This window comes from Mobula birostris, chromosome 2 (genome assembly GCF_030028105.1).
Source record: "Mobula birostris isolate sMobBir1 chromosome 2, sMobBir1.hap1, whole genome shotgun sequence".
Lineage (NCBI taxonomy): Eukaryota > Metazoa > Chordata > Chondrichthyes > Myliobatiformes > Myliobatidae > Mobula > Mobula birostris.
In genome coordinates, this window is record NC_092371.1 from 164,997,136 (window position 1) to 165,016,473 (window position 19,338).

The window sequence follows — 19,338 nt, forward strand, 5'->3', positions numbered from 1 at the left end:
GAGGAGTTCAGGACTAATTATTGCTCAAAATGCTATTTAAACAACATCATTGATGGCCACTGGATAGAACTCTGAAGCCAAATGAGAACTTAGCAATTCAACCTTGAGTGACCAGAGCTCATGCCAGTCATATCCAATGATTCACGGTGGTGAGGTGATGGTCTGATGACTGCAGGACTAGTACTTGGCAATGAGACATGTGGCTCTCCTTAGATAACCAGGTGGCCTCACTCAGGACATCCTGCCTAGCTCTGTCCAAGGAGGCCCTTATTAAGGTTGGTTTAAAAATACTTGTCTCTCACAATTCCTCAGTGGTTTGCCATGATCAACATATCCACATATTAAGCAGGATGTATAATTACTAAAACAGAAATTTACAAATTGTTGCTGCAATGATTACACAGTGTATGACTGAAAAGAAAGAAGAATTTACAGAAGAATTATATTAAGAGAGAAGCTGTTAATAGGTATCAAATGGTTTTTGCTCAGTTAAAGTGAAACTAGATCACATGACAGCAATGTACAAAGAAAAAATTCAACTCATCAGATCATAACATATCAGAACCAAACACCAATTTTGCACAGGTAGGGCTCAGAATAATAAATTCTATTTGTTAATAGTGAAGAAGGTTACAAGGGGATTTTGATCAGTTAGAGAAGTGGGCCAAGGAATGGCAAGTAAATTTCAATACAGATAACGGTGCGCTGCTGTATTTAGGAAAGCCAACCAATGTACGACGTGTACAACAAATGGTCGGGCACTAGGGAGAGTAATGAAACAGAGGGACTGAGGAATACAAGCACATGGTTTGTGGAAATCAACATCACAGGTAAACAGGATGGTGAAGAAAATGTTTAGCATGCTAGATCTTCACCAGTTTGGGTATAGGAGTTGGGACATTATGTTGCAGCTGTGCAAGTTGTTGGTTGCACAGGATATTTAATGTCCACTTGTTAGGGCAGAGTGAGCCTCAGTTTCACTTTACACCTGAAACACCTGACATAGGGTAATACTTTCACCATATTGTCCCTGGAGGGGGTGGGTTGCATTAAACTTCTGATGAACAGGGAACAATATGATCAACTGAACCAAGCCTGTACAAAGAAAATGAATCTCAGCACAGAATATGATGATATATACATACTTTAATAATACATTTACTTTGAACTTTGAAGTCTGGTGATTCAATTGACAAGGTTCAACTTTTTCCCCAAGGGATTTTACATAAAGATCAACTTATAAAAATATAACGTCAATTATCAATTCAGTAGTTTCAAAAAGATTTCTATCCGCAAGAGCCACGTATCTCTGACAAAAAATTCTGATGTCATAGGTATGTGCAGATTCCAAAGTACGAAGATAGAAAATGGCCATATTTAATGTTAGAGAGGTACAGAGTACAGAAGCAGCTTTTCAGCCCACCAATCAACAAGCAAATTAATCATGTACATTAATCTAATTTTACTCCTCCCACAGTTCTATCAACTCCTCCTGTGAAGAGTGGAGATCTGCACTAAAAACAAAAACTGCAGGAAAAATTCAGCAGATCAGGTGGCATCAATGGGGAGAAAAAATTTCATTAGTTAGCGTTTCAGGTGCAGTACCCTTCATTAGAACAGGGAAAGAAAGAAAAACAATTTAGCTCCTTGTACCAGAAACATTGCAGCTGAGAGGGTTAACACAATGCAACCATCAAAAGACTTTGAATGCAAAGAACAGCACAGGTTATTAGTACTTTCTACAATTTATGGATAAATGGCACAGCAATCTCTGATGTTGAAGTGCGTGACTAACTGTGAACGTCCAGAAACTTGATTTTGCCATTAGTTCCACTTAAAGCAGCTTCTCCACCTTAGATTTCCCCCACGTTCACTAAAAAGCATATTTGCTGTATGTATTAACTACTCATTAAATTCAACAAGAACATTAATGTATTTAATCTTTAGTGCACATATCCCTTTAACAATGGCTCTGCAATGGTGATCAAATATTACAAGTGTGGAATAAGAAGTGAAAAGGGTGGCACAGTAGTGTGGTGGCTACGGTAACAGCACCAGCGACCTGCGTTCAATTCCACCACTAATTGTAAGGAGCTTGTATGTTCTCCCCATGACCATGTGGCTTTCCTCTTGGTGCTCTGGCTTCCTCCTACATTCCAAGCACATACCGGTTAGTAGGTCAACTGGTCCCATGGGTGTAATTGGGCAGTGTGGGCTCGTTGGGCCTGCGACCATGCTGTATCTCTAAAAAATAAAATAAAATAAAATGCTGGAAACAGTTTAAGAAACTTCTGTGGAAAACAAAACAATTAATTTCAGGTCAAGAACCCTTCAGGACAGAAAACTAATGTTTTTTTTTCTTTCCATAAGTGCTGCCTAACCTGCATGAGAGTCTCCAGGAATTTCTAACTTCATTGTAGAATTTCAGCTCTCCTTTTTTGGTTTCACTGTAAGTGTGCAGTCTCATTCCCTGGTTGCACAGATATTTCTTTGTATTTTTCCATTCTATCTCATCCCTCTTCTTTTAATCCAACCTTCTTCCTAAACCTGATTTACATTTAAATTCACGCTTCACTTCAGTCCTGCATTGTTTTCCCAATACTAAATTTTACTGGTCCAGTTGTTGCTCCCCCTATATAGTTAAATGTCACATGACCTCTGGACTGATGGCAAACTGAAGTGCACAGAAGCCACTGTGGTAAAATTTGGACCAAATGTTTCACTGTAGAGCTTCTCTACTGTAACCCAAGGTTTAACTGTTCATCTTGCCACACCACACAGTATTGAACATGAAAGTTGAAATTCCCCATTTTATTCATCATTCTAAAATTCAGAGTTATTAACAAATAATCAATGTCTATGCCTTAATTCAATCTCACTCAGGGTTCATTTTGTTTTGGTTTCATTGTTGTCCGGGTGGAGAATGAATATTTTTCTATACATAGTTCATACTACTTAATATAACCTTAGTGCATAGGCAGTGATCTTGCTTCATCCATCTGTAGTCCTTTCTTCTTCTGAGAAGAGATCAGCTAGGTCCCCCACTGTCAGCACAGATGCTTCTGATTGTACAATTACTGACTTGTTATGACTAAAGACCAATCAGAAGGAAAAATGTATTAATTTCCAAATAATATAAAAACAATGTCTGATTATCAATCTCCTTTCTAAGAAAATTACATACAAAACAAATTGATGAAGATAGAGCACTGGATGCAGTAAGCAAAAAGTTTTGAATTGTCTTACTGCTTTTATCTTGCCAACCATTAGTGACAAAAATCACTGGTTGTTAAACACAAACACATGCAACTGGTGCTATTTCAAAACTGTTTCACAGTGCAGTGCTTAAAGGCTGACAACTGCATGCAACTGACATTAGTTAGAAACCGGCAGCAATTTCCTGTCCCAATTAAGTGGCATAATGCCCCAAATAAACAAAGGGAATCACACCTATTTTCTCAATTAGATTTTGTTCTCTAAGAGTTGTCCCAAATAAGCAGCTGTTCTGATCAACTGATTGCCCAATTCACCAGACCACTGGATATAGATTTTAATAAGGTGTTTGACAAGGTTCCCCATGGTAGGCTCATTCAGAAAGTCAGAAGGCATGGGATTCAAGGAAATTTGGCTGTGTGGATTCAGAATTGGCTTGCCCATAGAAGGTCAAGGGTGGTAGTAGATGGAGTGTATTCTGGACAGCCAGAGGTATTTTCCCAGGGCAGAAATAGCTAACACAAGGGTGCATAATTTTAAGGTGATTGGAGGAAAGTATAGGGGGATGTCAGAAGTAGGCTGTTTTACACGGAGAGTGGTAGTTGCGTGGAATGCACTGTCAGGGGTGGTGGTAGAGGCAGGTACATTAGGGATATTTAAAAGACATTTAGCTAGGGCCATGGATGATAGAAAAATAGAGGGTTATATAGAGGGTGGGAGGGAAGGGATATATTGATCTTGGAGTAGGTTAAATGGTTGGCAAAGCATCTTAGGCCAAACAACCTGTACTGTACAATTCTATGTTCTAATTACAGTGTCCTTCACAATTTCAGAATGTACTATACCTTTCAGACATAATAGTACTTTGACACAGTTACTGTTGTAATGAAGGCAATCTTCTACAAACAGCAAATAAATAAGGCTGAGCAGTGAAGAATGACCATAGAGAATTTCTTCAATATTCCATGTTGAAGGACTACTAGGTACTGAAAAATGATCTTTTTTTTACCAAGGATCTAGCTATTCTTTCAGAAGTATGTAAAAGATGATCACAGGGATGAATTATGCACTCTTAAAATCATCTTTTAAGCTCAGATGTCATCTTAACGTACCACAAACCTTCTGGTGCAGAATTCACACTGTAATTGTTGGGTCATGAATGAGAAGATTTTGACCTAGTGATGATAAAGGTAATATATCTCCAAATCAGTGTGGAATGTACGTTCGAGGGAAGCATGCAGATCCTGGTGATGATGAAGACTGTTTTCCAAGTTCTGCTTGGTAGCCAAAGCTGCATGTTTGGGAGGTATTGTTACCAGGTAGTAACTGCAATGCATTTTTACAGATGTTGTGCTGCTAATGAAAATGGTGATTGTTGGGGGCTACTTTGAACTGGTAGTGTTTAGCAAATGCCACTTGCCCAGTTCTGATCTTCTGGATATACCTCAAATGTATCCCATTTAGCAGGTGCATCAATGTGTAGCACATCCTCAGTCTGAAGATGGGACTTCGTCTCCATAAACACAGCTCCAAAATCATATTCAAGTTTGCTGATGGAACCACTGTCGTAGTTCAAATCAAAGGTGGTGATAAGTCCGCACATAGCAGGGAGGTTGATAATCTGGCTGAGCAGTGCTATAACAACAACCTCTTACACAATGTCAGTAAGACCAAGGAGCTGTTTGTAGACTTCAGGAGAAGGAGAACAGAGATCCATGAGCAAGCCTCATCGAAGGATCAGAGGTAGAGAGGGTCAGCAACTTTAAATTCCTAGGTGTCATTATTTCAGAGGTCCTGTCCTGGGTAGTGCAATTATGAAGAAAGCATGGCAGCATCTCTACTTCTTTAGGAGTTTTCGCAGATTCCGCAGGACATCTAAAACTTTGACAAACTTCTACAGATGTGTAATGGAGAGCATATTGACTGGCTGCATCACAGCCTGGTATGCAAACACCAATGTCTTTGAATGGAAAATCCTACAAAAATTCATTTGAAACATATCCAGAAGATCAAAACTAAGCAACTGGCATTTGCTGCATTTATAAAATTCAAGAATGTAAGTTCTTGAGGATGAGGATGAGAAAGTGTAGGGATGGGTTAGTAAATTTACTGATGACACAAAGGTTGGGAGTGTTTTGGATAGTGTGGAGAACTGTCAGAGGTTACAGCGGGACATTGATAGGATGTAAAACTCGGCTGAGAAGTGGCAGATGGAGTTCAACCCAGATAAGTCTGAGGTGGTTCATTTTGGTAGGTCAAATATTATGGCAGAATATATTAATGGTAAGACTCTTGGCAGTGTGGAGGATCAGAGGGATCTTGGGGTCCAAGTCCATAGGACACTCAAAGCTGCTACGCAGGTTGACTCTGTGGTTAAGAAGGCATACGGTGCATTGGCCTTCATCAACTGTGGGACTGAGTTCAAGAGCCAAGAGGTAATGTTACAGCTGTATAGACCCCACTTGGAGTATTGCGCTCAGTCCTGGTTACCTCAGTATAGGAAGGATGTGGAAACTATAGAAAAGGTGCAGAGGAGACTTACAAGGAAGTTGCCCGGATTGGGGAGCATGCCTTATGAGAATAGATTGAGTGAACTTGGCCTTTTCTCCTTGGAGCGATGATGACAGGTGACCTAATAGAGGTGTATAAGATGATGAGAAGCATTGATCGCGTGAATAGTCAAAGGCTTTTTCCCAGGACTGAAATGGCTAACACAAGAGGGCACAGTTTTAAGGTGCTTGGAAGTAGGTACAGAGAGGATGTCAGAGCAAGTTTTTTTTACGCAGAGAGTGGTGAGTGCGTGGAATGGGTTGCTGGAGACAGTGGTGGAGGCGGATATAATAGGATCTTTTAAGAGGCTCCTGGATAGGTACATGGAGCTTAGAAAAATTGATGGCTATGGGTAACCCTAGGTAATTTCTAAAGTAATTACATGTTTGGCACAGCATTGTGGACTGAAGGGCCTGTATTGTGCTGTATGTTTTCTATGTTTCTATGTTAAGAAGTTAAACACCACCAGTTCAAAGTAGCCCCCAACAAACACCCTTTTCATTAGCAGCATAACATGGGTAAAATGCACTGCAGTTACTACCTAGTACATCAGCAGTACTTCCCAAACATGCAGCTTTGACCACCAAGAGGAACTTAGACAACAGTCTTCATCATCATCACCATCAGCATGTTCCCCTCGAAGGTACATTCCACACATTTGGAGGTGTATTGCCTTTATCATGGGTAAAGCCCTCCCAACCATTGAGCACATCTACGTTTGTACATGAAACGCTGTTGCAGGACAGTAGCATCCATCATCAGGAACCCCAACCACTCACGCCATGCTCTCTTCTTGCTGCTGCCTTCAGGAAGAAGGTACAAGAGCTTCAGGACTCACACCACCAGGTTCAGGAACAGTTACTAGCCCTCAACCATCAGGAGCTTGAACCAAATGGATAACTTCACTCAACTTCACTTGTGTCAACAATGAAATGTTCCCACAACCAATGGACTGACTTTCAAGGACTCTTCATCTCATGTTCCCAATATTTATTGCTTGCTTATTTATTTATTTTTCTTTCTTTCTTTTTGTATCTGCACAGTTATTGTCTTCTGCTCTCCAGTTGAATGCCCTAGTTGGGTGGTCTTTTACTGATTCTGTTATGGTTATTATTCCATAGATTTGTTGAGTATGCCCACAGGAAAATGAATCTCAGGGTTGTATATGGTAATATGCATGTACTTTGTTAATAAAATATACTTTGAATTTTGAACTTTGGATTGTTTGTCACTCCTGCCAATGCCATTATATACAGGCACATCAGTTTCTAGTTGTCAGGTGAGGACAATGTTATCCCTCACTTTAACTTATTTAGCCCACTTTGCAAATATAGCCTACTGTCTGTCCTTCAGAACTAAGCTGTTTCAATTAGCACTGAGCCATTGCTGGAGATGGATATTGAAGTCTCCATTCAGTCAACATCATTTGCCTGTCTCTTCTTCTTCCAAGTGTTGTTCAACTGATTCTTCAGCTGAGAAGGGTCAGGAGGTGGTAAGCAGTAGAAGGCTTCTTTGTGTTTAACCTGACGCCGAGCCTATCCTTCCTGACTGTATATCTGTGTTGTCACCTCTGGTGAGAATGTGTGCAAGGACTCTTAATGGAAGAGTTGGGGACATTGGGTCTATTGTGAGCATAACTAGATCAGGCTGCTGCTTGACAAGTCCATGGAATTGCTCTCCCAATTTCCACACTAGTCTCTGAAGGTTTATGACAAGGAACTTGGAAGGTCAGCTAGGCTGGGAGTGCATTGCTGTTTCAGTGCCTAGATCAATGCCAGAAGGTCTGTCTCCTTATGTTCTTAATTAGCTTAAATATAAAAATGTATGCTTTACTAAAGGCATTTTGGAAGGCTACTGAGCCAACCACGTTGGTGAGAATCTGGTGTCACATATAAGCCAAACTGGTAGGGGGCTTTACAATGAATTCGGTAACCATGGTCACTATTACTGGGACTAGCTTACTTCTTGAATTCCATATTATTTAATAAACTGAACTTAAATTGCCTAGTTGCTTTGGATGGGATTTGAACTCAGCTTTTAAATTGCTGCAGGTCTTTTGCTCAATAATTTAAGCATTATAAGACCATAAGACAAAGGAGCAGAAGTCGGCCATTCGGCCCATCGAGTCTGCTCTGCCATTTTATCATGAGCTGATCCATTCTCCCACTTAGTCCCACTCCCCCGCCTTCTCACCATAACCTTTAATGCCCTGGCTACTCAGATACCTATCAATGTCTGCCTTAAATACACCCAATGACTTGGGCCTCCACTGCCGCTCGTGGCAACAAATTCCATAGATTCACCACCCTCTGGCTAAAACAATTTCTTCACATCTCTGTTCTGAATGGGCACCCTTCAATCCTTAAGTCATGCCCTCTTGTACTAGACTCCCCCATCATGGGAAACAACTTTGCCACATCCACTCTGTCCATGCCACTGTTTCCATAAACTGAAAATATAAGCCTTAACAATGTGGTAACTGAACTCACCTTTTCTCAGTACTTTTGAGCATACTTTGCATCCTCTCTTCTATTGTCCCCTTAATTAGAAACCTATGAACAACAGTTGGCCTAGGAAGAAATAAGAGATACGTTTACACTTTGTAAAGAAATTCAAACACGAAATGTCATTTCGAGAAGATCACAGGGAAACCAAGTTCATTTCAAATTCCAGTTACATTTACCTCTCTTTGCTAGGGATATGTGACAATTGTTGATAGTGCTGTCAATTTTCCAGTTCTGTTTAAAGACCTTCAACTTGAAAAGGCCTTCAACCTGAACAAATTTAATAAAGCACCCAAATTATTTATTGAACTGCAATGTTACAATTTGGCAGCCAAACTATCAAAGATTACCTTTATTTGTCACATGTGCATCAAAACACAGAAATATACAGTGAAATGTGCTGTTTTGTGTCAACCAACACAGGATTGTGCTGGGGAGGCCTGCAAGTGCCGTCACACCTCCGGTGCCAACAGGCATGCCCACAAATCCCTAACCCGAGCTGTACACCTTTGAAATGTGGGAGGAAATTGGAGCACCCGGAGAAAATTCACGCGACCATGGGGTGAACACACAAACTCCTTACAGACAGTGGCAGGAATTGAATCCTGATAGGTGATCTCTGTGCTGAGAAATAACTATGCTAACCACCACGCCAGAAAGAAAATAAATAGTTAAAAATTATTTTTGTACAGTAATATGGATAGGATAGGGAATGTCCAATCAAAACTAGAAGTGGAAGCAGAGTTCATAATGACTTTTTAAAATAAAAGATAAGATTTTTAAGGAGTAAAACTTGAAAGAGTTTGTGTAAAGAGCACAAATGGAACTAGTAACCCATTCAAATGGCAGCAAGAGACATCCAAGACTGAAAAAAAATCTTACAAGTGCATTTCAAATTTGGAGGTTCTTTACGTTATGGAGGTAAAGGCATCCGTTAGTCTTGCGAGACCATGGATCTGCGCCTGGAAAGTCTTCACTTTCCGGGGTGCAGGCCTGGGCAAGGTTGTATGAAAGACCAGCAGTTGCCCATGCTGCAAGTCTCCCCTCTCCACGACACCAATATTGTCCAAGGGAGGGGCATTAGGACCCATACAGCTTGGCACCAGTGTCGTCGCACAGCAATGTGTGATTAAGTGCCTTGCTCAAGGACACAACACGTTGCCTGAGCTGGGGCTCGAACTCACGACCTTCAGGTTGCTAGTCCAATGCCTTAACCACTTGGCCACGTGCCCACTAGATGGAAGGCACGGTTTAACTATCTGTTTCTTGTTTAAATTTACTTTTACTCTATTTAAATACAAGAAGTGCTATAATAAATTTAAAAAATAATCTGGTGACGCAAAGAGGCTGCAGATACTAGAACCTGGAGCAACAAAAAAACAAACTGCTGAAGGAACTCAGCAAGTCAAGCAGTGTTTCTAGGGAGAGAGAAACCCTCAACAATTTGGGTTGAGACCCTGCACCAGAACTGATATAGGATTCACCCCAAAACATCAAGAATTCTTTTCTCCCCAAAAATGCTGTTTGACCTTTCGAGTTCCCCCTGCGGTGTCCTTTGTGCAAGGAAATTCTGACAATGAACTGCAGGCTAGACAGCTTCTGCAGAGTTACAGAGTCAGAAGACCACAGCACAGAAACAGGTCCTTCAGCCCATCTGGCCCATGCCAAACTATTAATCTCCCTAGTCCCATCAACCTACACCAGTACCATAGCCCTTCATACCCTCCCATCCATGTACTTATGTAAATTTCCCTTAAATGTTGAAATTGAGCCTGCATCCACCACTTCTGCTGGCAGCTAGTTTCACACTCTCACCACCAAGTGAAGTTGTTCCCCCTCACGTTCCCCTTAAACATTTCACCTTTCATTCTTAACCCATGACCTCTAATTCTAGTCTGACCTAGGCTCAGTGGAAAAAGCCTGATTGCATTTACCCTATCTATATCCCTCATAATTTTGTATATCTCTACCAACTCTCCCCTCATTATCCTACACTCTTAGGAATAAAGTCCACACTTTCCCCACAACTCAGGTCCTCAAGTTCTGGAAAAAATTCTTGTAAATTTTCTCTTCGCTCTTTCAATCTTATTGACATCTTTCCTATAGGTAGTTAATCAAAACTGCACACATTATTCCAAATTAGGCCTCCCCAACACCCTATACAACTTCAAGCATAACATTTCAACTCCTGTACTCAATACTTTGATTTTCGAAGGCCAGTGTGCCAAAAGCTTTCTTTACGACCCAATCTACCTGTGACACCACTTTCAAGCATCCCTCTGCCCTACTGCACTCCTCAGTGCCCTACTGCTCACCATGTAAGCTCTACCTTGTTTTCTCCTCACACTGTCAGCATTAAATTCCATCTGCCATTTTTCAGCCCATTTCTCCAGTTGATCCAGATCCCAGAGGAAGAATCAAAGTTAATGCTTCTGTCCTTTGATCAGAAGTGGAAATATTTGGAAACTAACAAGGTTTAACATGAAGAGATAGATGCAGGGGAGAAGAGAACAAAAGGCATGCTCTGTGAATTGACAGCAGGAAAGATTAACAGACAAAGGGGGCAGCAAAAGAAGTTGACAGCAGCTTTGTAAATAAATAGATAAATGGTTTAAAGTTGTAAAAGGGAAAAACTACAGAGAAAAATACTGTAGATGCCAGAAATTTGAAATAAAAATAGAAAATACTGATTCAAGACCCTTAAGTTGTTTGATGTTGTTTCCAATACACAAGTGTAAAGGAGAATGAAATATTGTTACTCTGGATTCAATGCAGCACAAAAAATACACAATAAGATGAAGAACACAATAAAAAAAACATTGATGTAAGGTGAGCTGAGCTGAAAGGCCTCATATTACTTTTATCAAAGTATTTGCATTATAAGGATAATTTTACAACAAAAACAACCTGAAAAAATATAAATAGTCTAATTATTGACTGTTACTCACTTTGTTTGTCCAATACGATGCACTCGCCCTATTGCTTGTAGCTCATGGGCAAGGTTTAAAATAGGTTCTACCAAGAGGACATATGTGGCTTCAATGATGTTTAAACCATTTGATGCTGTGTGGAGAGGTAGCAGCAAGATATTTACCTTGGAATCATACTTAAAAGCTGACAGATTCTCCTGAAAAATACAATGTGTTTTGAATTGATCAGGGTAAGATAGTGAAAATACTTAATAGTTAGACATTATTATAAAGCTGCAGAATTTCTAGAACAGGCCTGAACAGTCCTACATGTGAAATGGACAGGAAGTAGAATGGGTTGTTTGGAACTTGGAGGCTACAAAGCTCTAGGCTGTAGAGGGAAGAACATTCAAAGAAATGGGGTCTGTGAGTGTCAGGCATGAGATTCAGTATGGGGGCATGCCCTTAGGGAAGGATGAGGACATATCTATGAGAAAGAAAACAGTTCAGCAAACCACAACAGCACAGCCCTTGTTTCAAGAGCTGTTGGTTAGAAGACTGGTTCTCAGTAAAGGGACTGATGCAAATTCATGAGAGTGTAGGTAGACTGAATAAAGGCAATGAAAGAATCGACCTGTATGATGAAAAGCAGACATCCCACCCTGCAAAAACTCATTTCAGGGAGGTAGCACCATCAATTTGCGGGAGACTTCCGGGAGAGGTGGGATGTTTGCAATAGAGTAGCTCCTTAGCAGCCAGCCAGCTAGTTTAAATAACGTTAGCTATGCTAATGAACAAATGACACCTGTTAAACTCACCTCAACATGTCTTTTACATTTTAACCCACCATGGGCAATAGAAAAGTCACTGTTGCAAACAGCGCAGCGAGCAACAGTGTCATTATTTTTGACCCCTATTAGGCAGGGGTACACTTTAGGGTAATCTGGGGTGACGTACGTTTTATATTTTCTTTTTTTGGAACACTCTCCCATGGCGTGCTCTCGCTCTCTCTCGTGGTCACTCTCACTTGCTTTCTCTCTTGCTCTCGCTTGCTTTCTCTCTCGCTCTCGCTTGCTTTCTCTCTCTCGCGCTCTCGCTTGCTTTTTCTCTCGCTCACACGCTCTCACTTGCTTTTTCTCTCGCTCGCGCGCTCTTGCTTGCTTGCGCTCTCTCTCTCTCACTCGCGCTCTAGCTTGCCTGCTCTCTCTAGCTCACACGCTCTCGCTTGCTTTTTCTCTCGCTTGCGTGCTCTTGCTTGCTCTCGCTCTCTCTCGTGGTCGCTCTCGTGCTTTCTCTCACTCTCTCTCTCTCTCGCTCTCAAAAAAATTGATTTCCGTGATATTGTATATAATTTGCGGGCATCAGGGAGCCACTATTCATATGTGGGAAACTCCCGGAAGTTCTGGGAGAGGTGGGATGTCTGGAAAAGTTAAGGACCTAAAATGTTAATTCTTTTCTCTTTCCACAGATACTGTTTGACCTGGTGAGTGTTTCCAGTGTTTGTTTGCTAATCATTTTTAGAGAGAGAAGCTTCTATATTTAATGTCTAATCTATATATGATTCCTATTTCACAGTCTGCAGTTGCCTCTTAAGTGTTTCTGAAGTAACCACGTAAAGTCCCCAGAGTTAGTAAACTGACACAAACAAATGATAGACTAGCCAATGAAAAGAGGGGTTACATAAGGTTTACTTTCACAGGTCCCATTCATTGATATTTAATCTTTTACCTGGAACTTGTGGAGCCCATTGATCTGAACAAATTCCATGTCATTGTCCAACAATGCTTTCCCAATTATATCCAGCACATCTTGCCACTAAAAGCAAAAACATAAAATCTAAATCAGACAAGTGTAATGCAGACAGAGTGGTGAAATTTGACTAAAGCTTTACAACTAAAAGCTGATCTTATAACACGTAGTAGTGTAAATTTTGTTTAATGTCTTATCTGAAACACCACAGCTCTGCCCTTGCAATAATCCCCTTGTACTGCACTGGGGCAACTGTTTAAATTATTTACTTGTTTCCTGAGTGGGACTTGAACCAGTGACTTTATGCTCATTGGTGGTAATACTATTCAGTGAGCCATGGTTGATACCTAGAGACAGATCTTTTATGTGAAACAAGGCAATCTTTCTGCATCCTGAAACCATATCAGACTTCAAACCTTGAGCAAACTCTCACTCCATTTTTAGAAGGCAGCGTGCCCATTTTTAAAGGTAATTTAGCCACCTTTGCTACATGTGTATTTAATATGTAAATTTAGAAACAAATTTAGGACAGACGTATTAATATTTTTCTTTATTTGGAACATTCTAAGATTTCATATAGAAAAGTTATATGTAATTTTTTTTTCTAAAAGTTTTTTCTTTTCCTGAAAACGATGCTATCTTCTTATAGCCTTCTCCTACTTTGTGGGCATCATTTATTTTAATTTTCAGAGTGCTAGGCAGCTGCTTAGAGGAGCCCATGGCTGCTGATTGTTGGGACAGGGTTTGAGGAGTCAGGGTATTTATAAAGCTTTGAAAATTGCATCACCTGGCCTTTCCTAACGATGACTGTGAACAAGCCACAGCCCTAACAAGCTATTTAAGGTCTGAGACCTTGGTAAAAGTTATCTGAGAGCTCAAATCTCTTGAGGTGTCCAAACTTTTGCATGGTGCTCCTTTCCTTTTTTTCACTCTAAAATTGTACAAAACAAAAATAATACACTAATCTTGCTTAAAACGGTGAAAAGAATGTTTCATCTTTAACTTTATGACCTTTGGAGATCAGTTCATCTTCTACTCACTTAACTATTCACAGTAATGGAAATTTTGACCGGGGTGCCCAAACTTTTGCTACTTCGAGATTCAATTACTTACAGGCATTCACAGTAAAACAAAAAATACAAAAGAATCAAAGAAAAACTAAATACAAACAGGTCTCCGTTTCCTTCAAACCAAAGAGATTGTCAAAAATATAACTGTTGGTCACAGTAATAAAACTTACAGTGGAAAATACGAGGGCCTTGGCCCCAGGCTCCCTCTGCTGGATTTTCTTCAGTGCCCTGAGCACAGCCTCCACTTTAGTAGAATGGCTACCCTGAAATGGAAGGCACAAATAAAATATTATTATATCTCTTACAAGAGAGACTAAAACCAGCTGTCACATGCTGAACCTGAGATTGACTTCCATCTCTCAAGTACTTCTTTTGCTCTCTCTACTGCCGGTGTTTGCTCAGTTGTCCATTGTAAACTCTAACCACATCTCTTTTTTCATTCACTGATTGCCAGTTCTTCAGCCACATCTCCATCCCTTTTTCTCCTTTAAGAAACAAACACATGATCAAATCACCTATTCTAATATTTCCTTTAGCTTCTTGTCCATCTTTTGTTAATTAACTTTCTATAAAACCATGGAAAAGGGCAGCATAGTAAGGCCAGTGATCGGAATTCAATTGCCACTGTTGTCTGTAAAGAGTTTGTATGTTCTCCCTGTGACAGTGAGGGTATTCTCCGGGTGCTCCAGCTTCATCCCACATTCCAAAGACAGACAGATTAGGAAGTTGTGTACATGCTCTGCTGGCCACACCTGCAGGCTGCTCTTACAACATCCTCGGATTGTGTTGGTTGATGATGCAAACGATGCATTTCATTGTATGTTTCAATGTATGACATCATTAATGTCATATCTTTAATCTTTATCTATCAACTTTATCTATCTTTAAAGTGTAGGGGATATATATGTGTAAATTATTGTTATTCTTTGGTTTATGCATCCATACAAGGTCAAGTGTTTTGGAACATTTACTACATTAAAGAGATTTCTAAGTACAAACTGTTTTTGTGTAACCAGAAAAATTATAACTCTTACACTACATATACTTGAAGGCATTATTGCTAACAATAAAGTAAACCAGAAACATAAAATCTCTCTTAGAAGGTGAAAAGTCAAGGTTTTCTTTAGGTACATAAAGGTGGACAGTACATACAAGAGGACAACTCAGATTAATTATGGAAAAGTGTACTGTATATTTAAATTACTTTACTATAATACAAATCACTTTCCAAGTCATTTTCCATTAGTAGAAGATTTTGTTGTCATGATTGCTTACCTTAACAGGGAATTCATCTTCCTTGTCTGCAGCCTCATTTGTGAATACATAAGAAATTTCTTTGTGTGTTGTTGTCTGCCTGCAAATAGCACACTTGATAGAGCTTCGCTGAGCCCCTGTACTGTACTGTTCTATTATAATGGTGATGCAGTCACTACAGAAGCAATGTCCACATGTCAATACTGCCCACTGTGAACAAGAGAACAGATTGTAGGGAGAGAACAGGTTCGCAAACAAATTAAAAAGACTTCAGCACAATGAACAACTAGCTGGCAGAATAAACATCAGTATATTTCCAGCATCTGTAGAATTCTTATGATTATCAGTATATTTCAGTGGTTTTGTACAGTTTAACTTTAGGGTCAGCTGTGGCTCAATATGTAGCACCCTAATCTCTGAATTAGAAGCTGTAATTTCAAAGTCTTGTTGTAGACTTGTAGACTTGAGTACCAAATCCAGGCATATACTGTCAGAGGTGATATCTCTCAGACAAGACATTAAACTAAAGCTTGGTTATCCTTCTCTGATAATTGCAAGATATATTTTTGTGCACTTGAACAGGGGAGATATTCTGGGGCAGAAGCCAGCGTTGATTCAATCAAGCCATCCAGGCCACGCCACTGGGCAGGAGGTAAAGAAGCCTTTACATTCACATCATTGTGTTTAGGAGCAGTTATTACCCTAAAACCATCAGGCTCCTGAACCTGCGTGGACGACATCAATCACCACAATTCTGAACTGATTCTATGACTCACTTTCGAGGACTCTTTCTCAACGCATGTTTTCAATATTATTTTTTACTTGTAGTTTGTCTTCTTTTGCACATTGTCTGTTTATCAGTCTTTGTCAGTCTATGTATAGAGTTTTTGTAAATCTATTGTATTTCCTATTTCCCTGCAAGAATATTAATCTCTAGGTAGTATACGGTGACATATATGTACTTTGATAATAAATTTACTTTGCAATTTGAAGACCACTTAAAACAAAACAATACACTGCTCCTGGTTAGAGATCTAGCTGTTGCTTTTGCTTATGTTACAGCAGGAAATATTTTCTAATTCTGGTTTCTCATACGATTCTGATTTGCACTGACCGTTTCTACTGCCAAAATCTCAAGCTCTGGAAGGACTTCCCCAAACTTCTCTCCCAGTCTTTCGATTTTTAAGTTGCTTTTGCTCAAAACCTGGCCTGCTCTCTCCTCATGTGTGAGATCTTGTTTCATAGTGCTCTCATGAAGTGTTTTGGACCATTTTGTTACTTTCAACATATTGCACTAATTCAAGTGGTTGTAATGTTAACAGATTTTTTTTTTGTTTGAAATCCTGTTTACCTGCTTGCAATATATAATTTTGATGCTTGTTTTTAAACTTCAAGTCAGTGTCAATTACTACTAATGCAGAATTTGTGAATTACAAAAATGCTGCTTTCAATTGTAAATTACTTGGAAAAGATTAAATTATAAAATCAGTGAAGGGATACATGGATTTATTCTGAAATTATCTGAAATTTTCAGAAAACCATGTCTAATGAGGAGTTTCTAAAAGTTAATTAAATTTAATATATTTTCTAATTACAAATTAAATATCTGTGCTAAATTTGGAATTATTGTTTAAAATACGTGGAATAAGTTTTATTTGAATCCTCCTGTTACCATATTGAATAAATACACCGATACTGCAGACTCAAAATACTGCTACTAAATATAGAGTCGATATATAGTCATTGAGTTCTACAGGACAGAAACAGGCCCTCTTCCTACCATGTCCATCCCCAATATCAAGTATCCACAGATACTATTCCCATTTACCAGGACTTTCCCCATGGCCTTCTAAGCTTTGGTGATTCAAGTGCTTATCCAGATACAGATTATCACTGACTTATGGCCACCCCTACATATAAACAAGCTCCCATGATATTAATAAATTCAAAAGTTCAAAATCCTTTCTTACCTGTTGTCCTAATTGCCGTGCACAGATGGGACAAGGGTCTGGATTAAAGCTGCCCATTGATGGATCCTGAGACTGTGCAGTAAAACAAATTATCGCTTTCAAGTAAAGATCTTAAAACTTCATCTATTTTCTGTAAATGCAGGCAGCAATTGTCGTCATTGTAATCCAGGACAGTACTAACTAATCAATTATCTGTAGGGGCCTTTCTGTAATATTTTAAAAAGAACTAAGAAGGGGTCTCCTGCTAGTCACAACAGAAGACTGCATTTAATTTCACCAATGAAATACACTATTTGAATTTACTAGTTACGCTTTGGATAAAGGTTGAGTCTATGACCTGAATAGCAATGGGCAATTGAGTGAAAAACTACATTTAATAGCAGTCAAGCTTGCACTGTTCTACAAATTATGTCAGTTCCATGCAACAGACCATCAGTTTGGATTGAAAAAGTACAAAATATGAGTCTGGGAATGCATTCTGGATCATATTAACAGTCCAGATAAAGGTCATTTGGCCCATCTGATCTGTGGCGCTGATTATGCTCCATGAACCCTTTTTATATCATCATAACTTCGTATTTTTCCTCCTTCATGTACTTACCCGGCATCGTTAAAATCTACCTATACTTTTACCTCAGGTAGAGGAACAGTTATTACCCTACAACCATCAGGCTCCTGAACTGGCGTGGAGAACTTTAATCACCACCACTCAACAACCTACAATCATACTTCCAAGGACTCTTTACAACTCATGTTCCCAGTATTATTTTTCATTTGCACAATTTGTCTTCTTTTGCACATTTGTTGTTTGTTAGTATTTGTCCGTTTATGTCTAACTTTTATAAATTCTATTGAATTTCTTTATTTTTCCTTGGTAACTGCCTCCAAGAAAATGAATCTCAAGGTAGTACACGGTAACATATACTGTATGTATTTTGATAATAAACTTGCTTTGAATCTTGAACTGTTTTAATTCTCCTAATCCTACCCCTAACCTGAACAACATCCCACAATAGAAAGCAACTCCTTTAACCCCGGGGTAAACTCTGAGCATCCAAGCACCCCCACCCCGACTGGAGTTAACATCCCATGGACCCATAAGCTGCTCTACTCCCACACATACACCATTCTGAGACTCTTGTGTAATTGACACCCACCTTGCACACATATGCATGGGACAATACCTAGCACACCCCCCTCCATTCTTAAAAGAGATGGATTCCAAGAAAGGCTAGTAGTGCGGAACCAGGTTAATGAAAGTGTGGGATATTCCAAAGTGGCAGGGTCTACTACACTAACTCTCCAATAACGAGATCAAGAAACACAAGAGGGATACTTTTTCCACTGTCCACATAATTACATCTAATACTTTAACAAACTTCTATAGATGTGTCATGGAGAGTATACTGACTGGTTGCATCACAGCCCCTGAACAGAAAATCCTACAAAAAGCAGTGGATACAGCCCAGTCCATCATGGGTAAAGCCCTCCCCACCATTGAGCACATCTACACAGAATGCTGTCGCAGGAAAATAGCATCCATCATCAGGGATACCCACGACCCAGGTCATACTCACTTCTTTCTGCTGCCATCAAGAAGGTCATACAGGAGCCACACGACACACACTACTAGCTTCAGAAACAGTTATTACTCCTCAACCAACAGGCTCTTTTGCAGAATCATTACAGATGGAGTTCTAATGCCTGTACAACTGGCTTGGATGAAAGGTTGGATTGCTCTAGGCACCAGGCTGATTTAAAGAGCTTGACAGTGGCTTCAGGCTGGATGGCGAAACCTGGGTTTGGAGTGAGTCATAGGGTGGTGTGGTCTGGGCCCAGAACCTTTCACTGCTGTGGTCCTAGTACGAGGTATGATTCACTGCTTTAGACAATTTAAACGCTGGCCCAGAATGGAGGTGAGAGCCGATTTCGCTCACTTTCCTCAACGTTCATCCAGGCCGCTGGAACCTTTTGCTGTCCGTTGTTTGGTCAATTTAAACGCTGACCCAGATAGACTGAAAAGACAGGGTGTTGGGATCCAGGACGAGAGCCGATTTCACTCGCTCTCCGCGACGGTCATCTCCTTGGCACTAAGGCTACGGAGACTGCCCCAGCTGCT

At 39.9% G+C, this 19,338-nt stretch overlaps 1 protein-coding gene across 4 annotated transcripts in view; it reads right to left on the minus strand.

Annotated features, from left to right (window-relative positions):
- Positions 1 to 1,128: 1,128 nt before the first annotated feature.
- Positions 1,129 to 19,338, minus strand: part of shprh (SNF2 histone linker PHD RING helicase) — a 70,663-nt gene continuing 52,453 nt past the window's right edge. For 2 of the 4 annotated variants that reach the window (XM_072250754.1, XM_072250752.1), the window contains exons 25-31: positions 17,220 to 17,291; positions 15,271 to 15,459; positions 14,166 to 14,258; positions 12,905 to 12,991; positions 11,216 to 11,394; positions 8,253 to 8,333; positions 1,129 to 3,091 (exon numbers count right to left, since the gene is read on the minus strand). In XM_072250754.1, the coding sequence (XP_072106855.1) occupies positions 2,992 to 3,091; positions 8,253 to 8,333; positions 11,216 to 11,394; positions 12,905 to 12,991; positions 14,166 to 14,258; positions 15,271 to 15,459; positions 17,220 to 17,291 (801 nt within the window). In that variant the 3' untranslated portion in view covers positions 1,129 to 2,991. Of the gene's footprint in view, positions 3,092 to 8,252; positions 8,334 to 8,446; positions 8,538 to 11,215; positions 11,395 to 12,904; positions 12,992 to 14,165; positions 14,259 to 15,270; positions 15,460 to 17,219; positions 17,292 to 19,338 lie in introns of those variants that run through there. The other 2 variants (XM_072250753.1, XR_011884878.1) reach the window with 2 other exon arrangements.